Consider the following 19892-nt stretch of genomic DNA (forward strand, 5'->3'; position numbering starts at 1 on the left):
CGGCACGAATTGTAACAGTTGCATGGAGGTCGCGATCTGCTCACCACCACTCGCGCGATCATACTAGGAGGATCCGGAGGCATTTTGAAGTCAAGACCTTCTGAAACGCTATTTCCTGCATTTTGGGAGGCAACATTCGCTGATGTACATAACATAACACAAATGGCTTCAGCTTGATTTTGGGAGAGGGGCGACGCCCGCAACATTTTTTCCGGGGGCGTCATTTACGTGCACTGGAGTTAGGAACAGTATACGAGAAAGACGGTTTTACGCCCGTCTGACTGATTCCCAACCCCGATTGCCGCGACCCTGGCAGTGGTTCAGAAGATTGCAAACTTTCACGTCGTCATAGATGCTCTAATTCCAACATATCCACACGCGAACTATATAGCTTACAGTTATATTCTGTGAACTGTTAAAGAATGCAATATATCCGATAATCAGACAGAAAACCTACACTATCTGATATTTTAGTTTTCTCTGGGGCTCATACGAGCTTGTGTACAATAACAACGTGTGATAACCTGGCCTCAAACCAAACAGTACTTGTTTTGCATAAGCATTCTTCTGAAGTAAGGGTCAACGGGGGTCATTATTTTTTGGAAGTGATTGCCGTGTTAGTGTATCTTATCAAAATCATATTATTACTAATCAATATTCATTGTTGATAACCGATATTCTTCGGTAATGATCGATATTTATGCGGATAATCGATATTCCTCGGATGCTTGAGTGATAATTCGTAAACAGCGCAATAATTTCCAAAAATTCAAACCTCATATACAATTAATAACTATATAGATACCTGTTTATAAATGGTAGTTCCTCACGGTGTTGTTGGTGATGACAGAGGAGCTGAGGAGGGATGTGTGGAAGGAATTTATGGCAAAGAGGGGTATTATATGAAACGTACACTGAACCTCACATTGAATCAGACGCTGGCGTTCACATTCAGTAGTTGCCCGTAAACGTGACGTTATTGAGTCGTGGATATTTAATTATTACCTGTCACTCAGAAAATTAGCATTGTTATTGACATTTTAATGTGTAGTCATATATAACATACAATGTGTCGTTTTAATTACCTATAAATCTTGCGTGAAAATGAAGTCCGCATACCAAAATATGACGGATATGCTAGTCCGTGTTGAGTGTGGGTTTCACATAGTCTCGGGCTAACATCCGGGCATTTTCACCGCCTGGCAACCATCACCGGTGAAAATAAAAGCCAACAACTCTCAGGACACGGTAGTAGTTGAATTTTCATGAGCAGTGCAACAAGGTTATCCCTACATTCTCAAAATATGCAAATTTGGCTGTTCGGGATGGTATCATGGTTATTTTTTGTGCTGTTTCCTAGACTTTAGCTTTTCACCACCGGCTCTTCGACCGGTGTTCCACAGCAGCTCGCGCAGAGCCCATAGAAATACATGGCACAGTGGTGCGTGTCCAAGCAACACATAAAACGGTCCACACGTGACGCAGCTCCGCCCAGAAAAAACATGAATACAATTCTTTGGAATTATTGGTTTCAAATACGTACCATACATCCCAGGCACTAAAATATCCACGTGCATTGGCGCTACAGTTGAATTTGTTGTAAACCATTACGTTACAATCTCGGTGACGCTAAATTTATTAGTATACCAGTGTCTTAATATACCATTAACATATGTAGACGACACTTTTGGTATGTGAAGTATAGGAGTGGGTAACCTTGACAACAAAAATGTGAAGTATAGACATAGTACCAACGTCAGAATTAGTTTAATAAATTGTTTAATCAATTACTTACATAATAATAAATTATTTAGAATATATATATATAATAAAATGTTAAAATAATAATGCGATAATAATTTAAACCTACGTGACCTTGACAATGAACAAGTTTGGTACGTGTTAAATGCACTACACCATTAAATACAGCTGTTATGAATTAATAGTGTGAAGTAACCTTGTGTCTTAGTAAAAAGCAAAGCCAGGTTATCATTATCACCGAACTCTTCCCCTAACATGAATAATATTCTCCTTTAAACACGGCCAGTTACCAACTGTTCTACAAAAAAGACAACTATCTGCATTCATTCATTGTCTGCTTTGCAACCAAAATTAAATTAGGCCACACAATCATTCAAATATTGCATTATATAAATACTTTTGATACAAATCAATAACCCAGCACAAAATAATTGTTTTAAATATAATTTTGAACTATTTTCAGAAATCTGCTTTAAAGAATTATTTCATGAAATGTGAATACAAAACACCCAAATCTCTACATGAGACTGTTTTACTATATAAATTAATGTTAACTGGATTATTACACAACAACTTGAATAGACTGAGAACATAATATCGAGTGCAACTCGATGTCTGCCAACAGATAGACATGCAAAGCAAAACAGCGCTGAATGCAAGGTGATAGAAAAGAAAATGTATATTCGAAAATATAGGTAATGTAGTCTTAGCCATTCCACGAAAATGATGGGTCATTTTGTAAACCTATTACCACTGTTTTCATGGCAATGAAATGGTCTGCAAATCATGCGTGGTGACGGGTTCCACATATCTCACCCGACATTTTTTTTTGAAATATACTTTAGTAAATACTGTTTACTGCTGAATAATGATCATGCATATTATCATGGAAGTATTAAACTTATACTGATATGTACATAAAATTCAAGTGTGATATTAGTGGTACTAATTGTGCCTAAATTGTGCGTGAATATTTAGGCAAGTGTTCCAACCTTCTGTGTTATGACGTTGGTTTTGGTCACTCACATTAGTACTGATATTTGAAGAAAAAATACAAGAATGTGACGTCTACCCTGCTTTAATGTGTGCAGATTTACACACGTAAAATTACATCAATGTGAAATAGATTTACACCTCTCTGAAATAATAAATTGAATTATGTATAAATATGTGTTATATCACATCGCGTCTACCACTTTGCGAATATAGATACGTTGAGGGCGCTCTAATAATTCGTAAACATGAACTTGAATCGCGTGTATCTTTCTCGTGAAAATAACCTATCATTATTGTTTCCTAGGCAACACACTTTGTCTTTCGTTTTTACAGGACTTCCCTGATTAGTCGATTATATAAATTACACGTATGTCCTGGTAAGTTGAAATATTACGAGAAACAATAGTATGTGTATTTTCTCTTTCCACTGCGCAGTCTCCTCAACAGTCACGTGTTACAGTAATCAAATGATGTGATATTAAGATTCGTTTGACTCTGAATTATCACAGTGATAATACGAACAATACGGGATGACTGAGTAGTCATGTTACTAACATGTGAGCATAATGTAGTGGTTAACATGATATGCTTGATAGTACCAACGTATTCAACGTGTGTTTGTTATACTACGTATACACATATACCGTACACGTAGTTCTCATGAACATACTACGTATACACACATACCGTACACGTAGTTCTCACGTATCATACTGGATGTGAATTATTATGGTGACTGTACACCCAACAATGCACACCACGTACCCAATCATACATAAACGATCCACTACCATGGCAACAAGTCGCCATTCTTTTCTTACGTCTTCTTCGTGTTTCAGATGGTCGAAATATTGTCTTATTTTCAACACATCCCTGTGCAATACTCTGCCGCATGATTCGATTTCGTTTAGAATTGCGCCATTTTCCTTATCATCACGATCACGGGGCAACAACGGACTTTGTGAAGAATCGTTTGTTTTAGCATTTGGCGACCGCTTTATGTTCTTATTACGGGCATACACCGTGTAATCACGTTTGCATTTACGTTTTATCCGTATTCCTATCAGTCTTCCAAGCTTGTGTATAATCCACTTCTTGACCCAACATGGCACCCGTGACCTCTGCTGTCCACAGTGATGAATGTTGACCACAGCTGCGGACACTCCAACTGAGAGTGAGACTAGAACCATGGACACAGCATAGAATTGACCTGTACAGATGAAATACAACATGATCAATATTAAAACACACCTATTACAATTTTAAATTAAAACACCGCTCGTCCGCGCCGATTAGAAAACAAATTGACCAGAAACTTGTTATTATTCTCTTTTTCGGTGTATGCAGGTAAAATCGAATACAATTTTGAAATCAGATGAAGTAACGATAGTGTCTGTAATGCACATATGAAATATTATTATGTTGAAATAGCGATATTGATAATTTATAGCAATTCATTTGCGTGCATGTAGACTCAAGAACGGGTTTGCGAGTAAAAAAGTCTATGGTGTAAACTAAGTGAAATTGTATGGGTGTGATCGCAATGAACTTGCAACAGTGTGTGCGTAGACTCGTTCATGTACAAAATGAAGGTTTGTTACTGTAAACAGAACCAACATTTTTTGTGCAAACAACGAGGCAAACAGAAATGACAGACATGGTAGTTTGACGACATTGCTGTCCAGTATCGAGATTGAATAAACGGCAAAGCAGGTGTGTGGCTTGATATAATGTAACGTTCACGTGAATACGTATGGTGAATGACACGGTGGATGTGAATCAACGGGTTTATCGGATTCTTCTCAGCACATGAATACGATACAGACAGCACGCGTTTTCCGGACTTAATGAACAGTTTATTGTATATGACAAGTGACATATATATCTAGCATCCGTATTTCAATCTGTCGAAATGTCACAGTAATTTGAAGAGCGAGAATATCAAAACAATGACACACAAGCTTCAGATGTTGCCTAGCAGCGACTAGTCTTGCCCCCAAAACAAGAAATTGTATATATCGCACATGATATTATATTTGAACAGATAAGTGTCTGACAGGAGGTAATGTAACTGCATACCGTACAGATATTACGGAACAATGGTTCTAGTGGAACTAATTTAACGCACATTTATTTACCATAGCTTTTCAAAGTATAACTTGGTTTTGAAAACCCAAACGTGGGTAGTGTTACGTTTCCATTGAAAGAGATTTGATTATTTAAACTGCTACTGTTTTGAATAATTTAAATATTACAATATCTGACCATTAGAAACTCTAGAAGGTAGAAGATTTTGTAAATAAATGTACAATAAATGTTTGCCGAGATCATAGAAACAGTGAGAAAATCACGTGATTTGCTTGGCCTCCGAAATAGTGTTCCATTTTCTCTCGCAAGTGGTGACAGGAAATATTATGTTGTTCTCACGCTTTCAACGAGACTTCGGCGGCCATTGCGAGATCAATGACAGAAAAGACACAAAAATGTGAGTGCGTAATATAAGAAATCAGAAAAATACAGCAACATAATAAAACTTAACTCTCAAAACTAAGTAAAACAAGAAAATAATTAATTGCATAGATTCTCTCCGAGGAGTACACTTATTACTCACCCACAATGGGTATGACGCTCGATGGGGGCATGAGTTCAGCTAGGAGTAAGAGAAATACCGTCAACGACAGCAAAATTGTGATTCCAAAACTGATCTTTTCACCGGATTCCACGGGCAGAAAAAAGACAAGGGCCGTGGAGGCTGTGAGTAATCCACAGGGCAATAGCAGGTTTATCACGTGAAATACTGCCCGGCGACTTAACAGTATACCATAGGTGACGTCAGTGTATGGCACACCTGGCTCATCCGGGTAAACCATTACGTTATTTGTTGATGACAGTGATATCATATCCCATTCACCATCGCTGGTGAATATACTACTGTCACCTGCAAGGAAATAAACAATGAATACGACGATATGAGATCCTCGATATGGATATATTACAGCCTCGTTATAAATAGTCCTTACTTTTCTTCCACATGTTATAATTTGGCGAGTGTTCAGGTCGTATAGTATAAAAGAAGAACAGAAATGAACATGAACTTTATTGTAAATAAATTCAATCTCTAGTTCATGTTTTATGATGTTAGGCCAAAAACTGTTTTCAGTGATACAACATTCATCAGTAAATATTACTAAACATTACTTAATGTTATTACCTCTTTTCGTGTTGGTATTATTTGCAACAATCATATATACAATATCAGAACCTATTCATACCAAGTCTTCACAATTATGTTCCCACTGGCCATATTGCACATAGGTTTATAAAGGCAAAAATGTCGTCTCAGTCAAATTGCGTTTGAAGGACTAGTCCTCCAATGTATTTTATTTTATTGTATTAAATTAGCTTAAGGTTTTTTTAATATTGCCTACGTCTGAAATATGTCACAGTTCTAGAATCATCCGAGTTTAGACGGTTACTGGAATATACGCGTTTCCATGGTGACTGGAATATTTTCGTGACCTCATTCAGCATGTATGCATTTGTTCGGTGAATGCAAAGGCAAAATACAAATGTTTGAAGCGTTGTCAGTCCTCTATGACAACTGAAATAATTTCCCTGTGACTATCACATGTGTTTTGTAATGGTATATATATTGTTTTGTAATGGTATACATATTGTTTTGTAATGGTATACACATTGTTTTGTAATGGTATACATATTGTTTTGTAATGGTATACATATTGTTTTGTAATGGTATACATATTGTTTTGTAATGGTATACACAATGTTTTGTAATGGTATACATATTGTTTTGTAATGGTATACATATTGTTTTGTAATGGTATACAAATTGTTTTGTAATGGTATACACATTGTTTTGTAATGGTATACATATTGTTTTGTAATGGTATGCACATTGTTTTGTAATGGTATACATATTGTTTTGTAATGGTATACACATTGTTTTGTAATGGTATACACATTGTTTTGTAATGGTATACATATTGTTTTGTAATGGTATACATATTGTTTTGTAATGGTATGCACATTGTTTTGTAATGGTATACAAATTGTTTTGTAATGGTATACAAATTGTTTTGTAATGGTATACATATTGTTTTGTAATGGTATACATATTGTTTTGTAATGGTATACACATTGTTTTGTAATGGTATACATATTGTTTTGTAATGGTATACATATTGTTTTGTAATGGTATACATATTGTTTTGTAATGGTATACATATTGTTTTGTAATGGTATACATATTGTTTTGTAATGGTATACATATTGTTTTGTAATGGTATACATATTGTTTTGTAATGGTATACATATTGTTTTATAATGGTATACATATTGTTTTGTAATGGCATACACATTGTTTTGTAATGGTATACATATTGTTTTGTAATGGTATACATATTGTTTTGTAATGGTATACATATTGTTTTGTAATGGTATACATATTGTTTTGTAATGGTATACGAATTGTTTTGTAATGGTATACATATTGTTTTGTAATGGTATACATATTGTTTTGTAATGGTATACATATTGTTTTATAACGGTATACATATTGTTTTGTAACGGTATACATATTGTTTTGTAATGGTATGCATATTGTTTTGTAATGGTATACATATTGTTTTATAATGGTATGCATATTGTTTTGTAATGGTATACATATTGTTTTGTAATGGTATACATATTGTTTTGTAATGGTATACATATTGTTTTGTAATGGTATACATATTGTTTTGTAATGGTATACATATTGTTTTGTAATGGTATACATATTGTTTTGTAATGGTATACATATTGTTTTGTAATGGTATACATATTGTTTTGTAATGGTATACATATTGTTTTGTAATGGTATACATATTGTTTTGTAATGGTATACATATTGTTTTATAATGGTATACATATTGTTTTGTAATGGCATACACATTGTTTTGTAATGGTATACATATTGTTTTGTAATGGTATACATATTGTTTTGTAATGGTATACATATTGTTTTGTAATGGTATACATATTGTTTTGTAATGGTATACGAATTGTTTTGTAATGGTATACATATTGTTTTGTAATGGTATACATATTGTTTTGTAATGGTATACATATTGTTTTATAATGGTATACATATTGTTTTGTAACGGTATACATATTGTTTTGTAATGGTATGCATATTGTTTTGTAATGGTATACATATTGTTTTATAATGGTATGCATATTGTTTTGTAATGGTATACATATTGTTTTGTAATGGTATACATATTGTTTTGTAATGGTATACATATTGTTTTGTAATGGTATACATATTGTTTTGTAATGGTATACATATTGTTTTGTAATGGTATACATATTGTTTTGTAATGGTATACATATTGTTTTGTAATGGTATACATATTGTTTTGTAATGGTATACATATTGTTTTGTAACGGTATATACATTGTTTTGTAATGGTATACATATTGTTTTGTAACGGTATACATATTGTTTTGTAACGGTATATACATTGTTTTGTAATGGTATACATATTGTTTTGTAATGGTATACATATTGTTTTGTAATGGTATACATATTGTTTTGTAATGGTATACATATTGTTTTGTAACGGTATATACATTGTTTTGTAATGGTATACATATTGTTTTGTAACGGTATACATATTGTTTTGTAACGGTATATACATTGTTTTGTAATGGTATACATATTGTTTTGTAACGGTATACATATTGTTTTGTAACGGTATATACATTGTTTTGTAATGGTATACATATTGTTTTGTAATGGTATACATATTGTTTTGTAACGGTATATACATTGTTTTGTAATGGTATACATATGCAGGGAATCAACAATCGTCATCAAATTAGAAATTGCATCAATCGTTTCATAAATACTGAAAGCGTTTATAAAGATTACGGATTGAAAAGACGTTTTTGCACTTTATGAAAATTGAACTCTTCGTAATAACTACTACATGGGACGCCGAATATACAACACTCTTTTGGTACTTACCCAGCCCATGTATAATTAATTCATTGCCATTGTACTGCCAAGGACCAAACTTTAATTCACATAGTTGATGGTCGAACGGGAAATATTTGACATGTACGTGACACGTCGAATGAAATATAACTGGTGATGCCCACAAAACGGAGCCGTTGTAATCCACTTTGACAATTCGGTTGTCTAAGAATGTACGATACAAGTCATCGGCACTGAAACAGGAATCAAATAATTTATTTACAGATCAGTAAACGTAGATGTAAAAGCCACATGCGGTGATTACTCCAGAGTTAGCATTTTAAGTAAATATACTGATGGCTCCAATCGCTTGTTGGTGATAGGTTTTCATAGAACAATGTTTGAAATGTTTTTTAAATATGTTGGTTGGTTGGTACATAGTTGGGTAAGTAAGTGTAGTAGACATTGATTGACAGAGAGTTCGTTATCTAGTAGATATTAGTTGGTTAACCATGTTCAGTATGTATTGGTTTGTGAATAGTTGGTTATATGTCTAGCAGACATTGCTGGTCATGTGTAGATATCATCGTTTTCATATTTTTTTCATCTTTAGTTCATGATACACCGAAATGAGATATGAGAAACAGAAATGTTATTGAATAAGGTTAAAATATATAGATTTTTTTTATTGTAAAAATATTTATATGAAAAAAGACATATATTAATACTGATGTGAAATTGAAAAATTGTTGAAACAAAACAGCAACATTCTACAAAACATATATGTTCAGTAGGGCAAAATTTGAATTGGGTTCAAACTTTGTTATGATTCATACAATGCTACTATCTGAGATAATAGTAATTGTAATTTGATTTTAAATTTATTTGAAAGAGCTTGGTTGAAATAGTAATAAGAAAAAAAACAAGCATTCTCACTTGTTATATAGTATGACTTCTGGTAACCATATCAACTCAGATGGTATCTTAATATATTCCAGTCCGCCGAATTTATGAGGTTCCCAAGTGAGAAGTTCATCTTTCCAGACCTGTGTACCACCAACAACAATAAAGATAGAATATCATTCACGTTATCATCGACAGTTTAGAAACGTTACAATATACTAAATATAAATATGTATATTAGAAACACAGCGATGTTATGTGATGTGATGCGATGCGATGCGATGCGATGCGATGTGATGCGTTGCGATGCGATGTGAGAGATGTGATGTGATATGATATGATATGATATGACATGATGTGATGTGACATGATGTGATGTGATGTGATGTGATGTGATGTGATGTGATGTGATGTGATGCGATGCGATGCGATGTGATAAATTTAACTGTGTTTGTTATCGCTATTATTTATTTGTGATAACATTAATTTCCATGATACAGTGCGGCACCAGCGTAGTTATGACATTACTAACCAGCGTGACCCAGGCATTCGTTATAAGTTTCTGCATTCGTTCATTCTGAAATATAAATTTGATAATTTGCATCAGCGATTTACCGCACCAGTGTGTAAAAACTAAGGGTCTTTTTGAAAGTCATTACAACTAGTCTTTAATCATTGTCACGTACTCGTATCTATTTACGTGCACTGATTCAGAATACGATTTTCTCCTTTATCACAGAAAAGAAAGAAGGATAGACAGTGAGGTGTGTGAATAAAATAAATCTTATCATAAATACACGTAATTCACCCTAGGGATACATTACGTAGGCAGCCATTAGCAACCTGATTCCACACTACACCACAGACACAGCCATGAATGACACAATAATAAACAGCGATAAACTGATTAGTGAGTGAAAAAAACACAAATACATTACTATTAGAAACATAAACCGTCAGAGTCGCCATGAGACACGTCCGTCTGGGTCATTTACTTTCCACATGTCAACTATGTCAGAGAAGTAACGAATCAACGAGTTGATTACTGTCATTGTCGTTCTTTATCTCAAGTGAAGCATAGATTTAGATTCCAGCTATTTTCTAATGTTTATAGACTTCCTTTATGCAATTTGCGTATGATTTGCATTATAAATGATCGCCTCAAACGTGCTATGACAATCTATAACAGAAATTCAGATACTCCGTATTAATATGTGTTACATAATTGGGTATCAATAAATTTTGCGCTGTTGTAGTTGCCGCCGCTGCTGTTGTTGTTGCTGTTGTCACTGTCGTCGTCGTCGTCGTCATCTTTGTCGTTGTTGTTGTTTCATGGTAAATGATAGCAATATACTTATCGCGTCATCAGAGTGATTCATGATATCAAATATTTTGTAATCTAACTAATCTAATGTATTTATAATTCATATGTAGAAACAGCAAGTCTTGAATTATCATTTACACTCTCTCGATTTGGATAAGAAATTAACTAAAAAAAAATCTGACTTTACTGTCCTTTAGAAGTCGTTTCACGCTATCAGGTTATGACGTCAGTCTTGTTGGCGCAGTACATACGTAGTCTCTTAATCGACCTGCATTACTCGCAATATTACCACCTACCATGTCCAATATTTGTGATATTAATATTAACATTTCCAGTTTAGTCACATGTGTTTCATTCAATACCGGTCTCAATACAGGATTGTAGCTTAGCAACAGCTTCTCAACTAAGCGATTGGAAATCGACTTAGCCGGTGGAAAAGACGATTCTGAAATAAAGATGAATAAATATGACGTAATAGGGTTCACTTAATGCGATGTGACATCCCGTGGTGGGATGATATGTTACTTCGCGTGATGCAATGTAAATTGGTGAGACGTTACGTTGCGAGTTTTTGCGTTAAGCCCCATTTGGCGATTTGAACGTGAAACACTTGTTTTTATAATTGCAATATAGCAGGCGCTAAGGGGGTAGTTGAGAGATAGTTGGTGGCAACAATAAAGATTTATTGGGTACACAATAAATATGAAAAACAAAGTACATTATCGAGCACATAAACAGTTTTTACCATAGAAATAACACCTGTTACTACGTATGGTCGGTATATCAATAGATAAAAAGGGATCTTCGACGAGAGATGAAATGAAATGAAAGAATAGTACGAGAGTGGCAGTAAAGTAGGACAAAATAAAATGTTATAGTTTTCGTTTGTGATTGTGGATGTGACGACAAACAACTAATCATACTACCTGATAATCGAATCCGATTTTATCACACATGCAAAAGTTGACAGATATTTAATTTTATAATAATATCATGCCGAAGTAAATCTTGTTTTATAAGATAAATTTCGGATAAATAATATTCCTAGTGATATATTCTACAAAGAATATATGGGAGGGGGGGGGGTTGCACCATGTAAGTTATAAATATTTGTCGAAACAGACCCGCCGATAACGCCGACAATCATTTGACGATGATTCCCGCTTCAAAATTGAAGAATATTTATATCAAAGCTATTAAATTATTCTTCAAATGTAAATAATGGTTTATTTTGATAAAATAATGTTACAGATGCAATATTGAGAGTGTAAGAGAGTGTATTTTTTCGTGTAGCTGTATGGACACAGCATATTGATAAATGCATTGGAGTATGACTACGAGCTTAAAGCGTTTTTCTTGTAGCTCACATATCTGAGTATTCGTTCGACCAAGAAATGAAATTCCTTAATACGCATGTGCACTGGTTGTTTTAGCGCGTACAATGACTGCACATGCGTATTAGTGATTTCAGGTTTCCATCAACGATTATGTCCTGCAAACCAACAGTTTTAGTTTATGACATCTCAACAGTATTAACAAATTTATGTTTTCGTCTATATTTTATCTTTAAATCGATAAAGGAGGATTTTCAGAAAATTAAGATCAAAATGGATTTATATGTGTTGAGACTATAATACGGGAAGAAACACGTGTGAAGACCTCGTTACCGTGAATGAAACATTTGAAGTGTCAGGCAATTATCGAGTACACGCGCAATTTTACCTCAAAACATAGCCTTTAATTGCAAAACTACCGTGAAAACATTCAACGTTGCATCTATGAATGGAAATCGTCAATGGCAAGGGGTCATTGCACTAATTGAAAAATATACTGGCAAAGTCAAACAATTGAAGTGAATTTACTTAAGGTAGCGAGAGGGGAAAAACTAGAAAAAAAAACTTTTTTCTAAAAATCCCGGATTATGCAATCTTATATTGTGTACTTTCTTTATCTTTGGTCCGAATTTACAGTGCGCGATGCATTTGTTGAGTAATTTCAATTTATTCCCGGAAACTTAGTTGTAGGTGAACATGTCCTTCCTGCATTTACATATCATGTTGAATGACAGACTGAAGACAAAGGATTTAATTTGCATACTGATTTGTTGACCATCCAGCTTTATTATATACTGTGTAATCTATAAGAAGTGTCCGTTACGCGATCGAAGCACAGATAAACATAACGCTATCGTATTCAAGCTTTTCTCGGTGTTTTAATAACCTAATATAGCCTAATATGGCCGCCGACAAATGTCCGACACCGTTAAAAGATATCTAAATGAAAATGACCTGGGCTCATATTACAGTCAGCCCACAGAGTGGAATCAAAAATGTAACTCCGTGACTGACATTTTTCCTGCGTCAAAAAAGAGTGGACATTCTTTTGATGTGAATCGTAAGCCGGTGATCGCGGCTCGTGGCATTGGAAAGGGTAGTCGCACAATGCGTAAATTTAGTAGCTATATGGGATTACCGACTTCTCTATTATATCTGGAACCACATTCAGAGAAAACACTCGGAAAGTTTTAGACGTTGCTAAAAGACTATTAGAACAAGAATTTCAAGATGCCGCCGATGAAATAAGAAAACTCAAAACAGAATTGGCGGAGATAGACGAGAGTGGTGACACCGATAAAAAAACAGTGGATATAGCGGTTTCTGTCGACGGGTCAAGCTGGGTGGTCCGAAGTATTTAAACTATTTTCTTGACTTTCCGTAGACACCTGACTGCTATCCTTTTTAATGATTTAAATGCGCCCATGTTTATGTTTGCGTAATTATTACGAATGCGACGCATTATCAAGTCAGTAATATTGAAATATTCACAGACCCAATACCCCGGGTCAGTGCCCTAACAATAGTAAAAGATAAAATGAATTTTGCGTAGTTATCATGAAAGCTATACATTACGAAGTTGAAATATTCAGAGCTGGTACAATATTGTAACAAATTTGCGTAATTAGAAAAGCAGTGCACCAAGTAAACGATGTTGATATATTCAAAGTACAGAGTTGCATACAAGTTGCGTAATTACAGTACCGTCGGATATAAGTTTACTAGATCGACGCGCGGACCACGGAAGAAAAGGTTGCCAAGGCAACGCGCCAGTTCAGTGCGTGAATTGGGGTCAAACTTCGGTCAACACACACTTGATGTCAGCATCGCCGCACAGCAAGTTTCGCAAAGAAGTACTTGAAGTTCAATTGCACCCCAAAATGATGTCACTGTTCACTCAGTTAACGCATCGTGTGTTGTGTCATGTCATGTCCATGATGCACCATGTTTCGACTTTGGCTTGCTTTTCCTTCTTAGTGCATGTTCTTGTTTACGTAAAATGCGACCTCTCACCAACGTATTAAAACACTTTGAATTTATACTTTGAATGATTATATTTGGTCAACGCGAAACATTATTTTTTCTAAACATTTTCTGAGACCATTTTTATCAGCGCAGGGTTATTTTTTCAGACAAGATGGGCTTCGTAATATCTGCCATAACATCGCCCGGGCGATCTTTTGGTCCAAATTTTTCTAAAAAAAAAATCGAATCCTCCATAAGATCGCCCGGGCGGGGTATCGGCCAAATCAGGTAGTGCTGACTTAGAGCTAACTGATTATAACAAATCCGATAACGGTACACTCTCCATAGGCTGAGAGTAATGCAAACATATCTGTACTTGAATGCATGTATATCCCGTAAGTAAATATATGCTGTCACGAAGGCCCGCCCTATGTTTAGAGAACCGATTGTACTGTTGACGCTGTTCAACATAACAAAGGGACTTGAATAAATTAATTGCGCGGTCGCCATCTTGCTCAAGTTAGCACCCACTTTCGAAGAAACTGCTAAGTTTTGTCACGTTTTAGAAAACAACCAACCAATTTTTCACGATCTAACATTCCACACATATCAGATACTTGTATATTTATCGAAGTATGATCGAAATGGTCGACATTTTGTCATTAATTAGCTGTTTATCTGTGGCCAAATTCGAAAAAAAAACGTTTTATTGAGTTTTACGGAAACCAATTTTTGACTATCATAACTATTGAAGATGTCATCTTTCAACACTTTTCTTTACGCTAACGATGTATAAATTACACAATCTACTTGTCACAAAATGGGCTAAAATATGATGTCTCATGGACGTTTATGTGAGCCGTTGACGTTGAGTTACGGCCTTGGGAACAGGAAGACGTTCGTAAAATTTAGTCCATAAAGTTCAACAGGCTTTATCTCCAGAACTATGGGGCACATAAAAATTTCGAGACGCATTCTCAAAGATCATTATCTTATAAAGCAACAGTGAAAAGATCAGAAACATAGAAAAAAGGAACACCGAGAAACGGCCAATCCCGCAAAAAAACTCTCCGTTTAGGAGGTTAACGGGAACGATCGTAACTTAATCCCCTGAGCAAATATCAAGACGAAACATATATGATCGTACTCTGCTATATCTCAGCTTTCTGAAAACATATACATTGCCATAACTGCATGCTTAGTAACTGGTGAGGAAAGTCCTAAACTCCATTAAACTATAAATTATGTTTCCCCTCTCGCTACCTTAAGTTTGCTCAACACAGACATCATCAAAATTACCCAAAGAAGCATAGCCCGAAGACATGCCAAATATTACCCACAATTATTCATGTAACTTAAGTAATTTTATTGAAACAATCTTACACTATATACTAACAACTCCCTTTTTATCGTTGCACGTCCACAACGTCCAGAATGTTTCTCAATTTGTCTCAGACTAAAATAACTCATCCAGTTGTTGAGTGCTGAACTGTGTTTACTTTGACTAAACGGGAAAATGCATTTTGTTATATCACTTGAACAGCTTTTAATCTCTCTGCCAGGAAAATATTGAGGGTTTTGTGGATTATCTAGTGTGATATTAATTAGTCGAACCCAGATTGTATTTTACATATTTTCAATCTCATTTCCGTCAATATTGGGCATATTAAAACAAATAATATTACATTTCAAGCACTTATTTGAAACGTCCCTGACAAGTGAAAAGAAGTTATTTGAGGAATTTCTGGTGAAGTTGGATACAACTGTCAAACTTCCAAAATATCGAAGTAACACCGTTACTGGGGGCACAACTCATTTAAATATCATTACTCTTTGGGTGGAACCCTCATCTTTACATGTAATTATAAAACACTGCCCTTTTTAATTACACTGCCTCGGTTATACATTAGCCTACATTTTAGTGGATGAAAGGACAGTTCCCGCAGCTTGCCCAGTTTGTTAATAACATGATTTATATGTAATGATGCCAATACTATTGTTAGACATACGAGTATTTCTTAGACTAACATGACCCAACATGGCCTCCCCCACCTTAGTGTTTGCCTTAACCTTGATGACCTCCTCATTTCAGTGTTTGTTTGACCCTTGATGACCCCCAGTGTTTTTCTGACCCTTGTTGACCCCGTTCACCTCAGTATTTGTCTGACCCTTGAATCCCCCACCTCAGTGTTTGTACGACCTTTGATGACACCACCTCAGTATTTGTCTGACCTTTGATGACACCACCTCAGTGTTTGTCTGACCATACATGACTTGCACCTCAGTATTTGTCTGACCCTTGAATCTCCCACCTCAGTGTTTGTCTGACCGATGATGACCCCACTTCAGTGTTTGGCTGACCCTTGATGACACCACCTCAGTGTTTGTCAGACCATTGATGACCCCACCTCAGTGTTTGTCAGACCATTGATGACCCCACCTCAGTGTTTGTCAGACCATTGATGACCCCACTTCAGTGTTTGTCAGACCATTGATGACCCCACTTCAGTGTTTGGCTGACCCTTGATGACCCCACTTCAGTGTTTGTCAGACCATTGATGACCCCATTTCAGTGTTTGGCTGACCCTTGAATCTCCCACCTCAGTGTTTGTCTGACCGATGATGACCCCACTTCAGTGTTTGGCTGACCCTTGGTGACCCCACCTCAGTGTTTGTCAGACCATTGATGACCCCACCTCAGTGTTTGTCAGACCATTGATGACCCCACCTCAGTGTTTGTCAGACCATTGATGACCCCACCTCAGTATTTGTCAGACCATTGATGACCCCACCTCAGTGTTTGTCAGACCATTGATGACCCCACCTCAGTATTTGTCAGACCATTGATGACCCCACCTCAGTGTTTGTCAGACCATTGATGACCCCACTTCAGTGTTTGTCAGACCATTGATGACCCCACTTCAGTGTTTGGCTGACCCTTGATGACCCCACTTCAGTGTTTGTCAGACCAATGATGACCCCACTTCAGTGTTTGTCAGACCAATGATGACCCCACTTCAGTGTTTGGCTGACCCTTGATGACCCCACCTCAGTGTTTGTCTGACCCTTGATGACCCCACACAATGTTTGTCTGACGTTTGATGACCTCCACTCCAGTGTTGGCTCTTTCACTATGGTTACAGATAATTTCGAGAAAACTGAAAATGAGTTAAAATATTACATTATGGCTTTTACTAGAGTGTCAGAATTGAGGTCACAGAAGCATGTCGGATTGGATATTTGTTCCTTTTTTGTTAATTATTTTGTAATTATATAATTAGGAGATATTACTTAACCATGCTAATGCTATCATGTGTTACGATATAGTAGACGTTCGTGTAAACATAGAAACCCTGCACTGTTTAATTCATAATAATTTACATATGTTATTGTAAGTCTCGCCCAACAAAATATCCATACTTATATCTATTTTACGCCTATCAATGTCACGTGACTGCTGGGTAAACAACACCTATTTTGTTTGTATATAGGAATGAGTAAAAGTTGCTATGATTTAAACATACTTCTGCGTCAAAAGAAAGTCTACAATTTTATGTAACAAATATCATCTACACTGACCTTTAATTCGTTTTTTTAAAGTACACCAGTAAACCGTATAATGCTGTAGAAGATTTAGAAAATATATCCAGCTTAATTTATTTTATCAGAGTGTTGTCCTAATAATGGCATGTTCAAGGTACCGTTTGTTCATGTATACAACCAGGTAGTGTTCCATGCATGCACAGATGTGGGTGCTTACTGTACCGTTACATATTACCAAAGTGACATCAAATTGGAACTGCGCGGAAAAGTATTAACATATTTTTTGTCCCGTGCATCAGCGCTATTCCCCATGTGGCCGCAGTATAGCCAATCACGTTTCTTCTCTCGATTTAAATGCACGAGCACGTTACGTGAACGGAAAGCGTGTACACATTCACAAACAAATATTAATGTGTAAGATCGATATTAACACACAAACATCGATTTACGCCTGATTTATTTGTTTCTCAATTTGTTTCTCAATTAAGTACCAGCCATTTGAGCGATTTAATTTGCAGATCAATTATCATTGGTAAAATTAATTAATAAACATGTAGGTATCACGTGATTCAATACAATTATAACAGACGGATTATGATTAACGGATAAGAATAATTTATCGTAATCAATAAATATGTCTCTTCGTTAAATTTTCCTGCTTGTTATTTTGAATTTGTTATTTGTTTTTTTCCTAAATGAAGCTATAGACTAGGCAGATTTACCTCGGCAACACGACAATTATTAATTATGCGTCAGTTTTGAGTTCCACATATTACGAGAAGAAAAACTGTTTGCGTGTAGTGTAGTGTAGTGTAGTGTAGTGTAGCGTAGCGTAGCGCAGTGCAGTGTAGTGTAGTTTAGTGTAGTGTAGCGTAGCGCAGCGCAGCGCAGTGTAGTGTAGTGTAGTGTAGCGCAGTGCAGTGTAGTGTAGTTTAGTGTAGTGTAGCGCAGCGCAGTGCAGTGCAGTGCAGTGTAGTGTAGTGTAGCATAGCGTAGCGCAGTGCAGTGTAGTGTAGTGTAGTGTAGCGCAGTGTAGTGTAGTGTAGCGCAGCGCAGTGCAGTGCAGTGTAGTGTAGCGTAGTGCAGTGTAGTGTAGTGTAGTGCAGTGCAGTGTAGTGTAAGTGTAGTGTAGTGTAGTGTAGTGTAAGTGTAGTGTAGTGTAGTGTAGTTTAGTGTAAGTGTAAGTGTAAGTGTAGTTTAGTGTAGTGTAGTGTAGTGTAAGTGTAGTGTAGTGTAGTGTAGTGTAGTGTAGTGTAGTGTAGTGTAGTGTAGTGTAAGTGTAGTGTTTATAATTAATTCTCAGTATTATTTACTATTAAAAAAGCTGCATCCTTAAATGTGTCACCATTGTATACGACTGAGTTTGATGTGGGGGTGCTCCGTGGTTGAGTACAAAAGCGATGTGTGTATACAAGTCACACGCGCGTGTAGTTTACGATGGTAGCGTAATATTTACTCTGTTGTGTATTCGGTGCTATCAGCTTGACTTAGTATGTTAACAGTCAACAACCATGAGCTTATAAATAACGGTAATTTGGTGAATCGGTATAGTTGGTTCTAACAAGCCTTTGTATTGGTCTATGCCTACGGAGCACAGCAAAAACACATGACGAGTTTTACTGCATGACACGTTAGCACAAGCGAAGTGTCTCCCGTTGAGAAAAATCACTAAAATACAACATACCTGAGTACATGGTACTACCCAGTATTAGTATCACGGGCATGAACAGCGACATTACGGAGAGTTCCCTTGACGTTCGTGCAGACATGATGATACGGGCAATAAGGAGAGCTCAAAACGGTGATGATAAAAATATCTGTAACCCAGACAAGTGCAAACCCGAGTATTAATAATTCGTTTTCCTGATAGAATGGATGGCGGAACAACACATTTATTTCTTATTTTTAAAAAGGGTCATTTATTGTGAATGAGTTGAGAGTAATTACGAGTCAGCGCTGTTCTTTTTATGCTGGTCGGTTTAAATTACCGTGCACTCCCATCTGGGGATTTGACATATTCATTAAACTACATGGAAATTACTGAGCATTCTCACCTGGGACTTGACATAGTCACTGAACTACACGACTA

At 35.9% G+C, this 19892-nt stretch overlaps 1 protein-coding gene across 1 annotated transcript; it reads right to left on the bottom strand.

Annotated features, from left to right (window-relative positions):
* Window positions 1-3458: 3458 nt before the first annotated feature.
* LOC100378810 (neuronal acetylcholine receptor subunit alpha-10-like) lies at window positions 3459-19539 on the bottom strand. The gene is made up of 7 exons (XM_078008055.1): window positions 19488-19539; window positions 11258-11406; window positions 10170-10214; window positions 9671-9780; window positions 8786-8988; window positions 5369-5695; window positions 3459-3967 (listed from the first exon to the last, which is right to left on the bottom strand). The coding sequence occupies exons 1-7, from the start codon at window positions 19537-19539 to the stop codon at window positions 3459-3461; spliced, it is 1395 nt and encodes a 464-aa protein (XP_077864181.1).
* Between the last annotated feature and the right edge of the window lie 353 nt (window positions 19540-19892).

The sequence above is a fragment of the Saccoglossus kowalevskii genome, chromosome 22 (assembly GCF_978046115.1).
Source record: "Saccoglossus kowalevskii chromosome 22, keSacKowa6.1, whole genome shotgun sequence".
NCBI classification, from domain to species: Eukaryota; Metazoa; Hemichordata; class Enteropneusta; family Harrimaniidae; genus Saccoglossus; species Saccoglossus kowalevskii.

Coding starts and splice junctions, on each gene's coding strand:
- LOC100378810 (XM_078008055.1), bottom strand. CDS start 19,539: ATGTCGCTGTTCATGCCCGTGATACTAATACTGGGTAGTACCATGTAC. Junction 11,407..19,487: donor GGGTAGTACCATGTACTCAG/GTATGTTGTATT, acceptor TCTTTATTTCAG/AATCGTCTTTTCCACCGGCT. Junction 8,989..9,670: donor GAAGTCATACTATATAACAA/GTGAGAATGCTT, acceptor TTCCTGTTTCAG/TGCCGATGACTTGTATCGTA.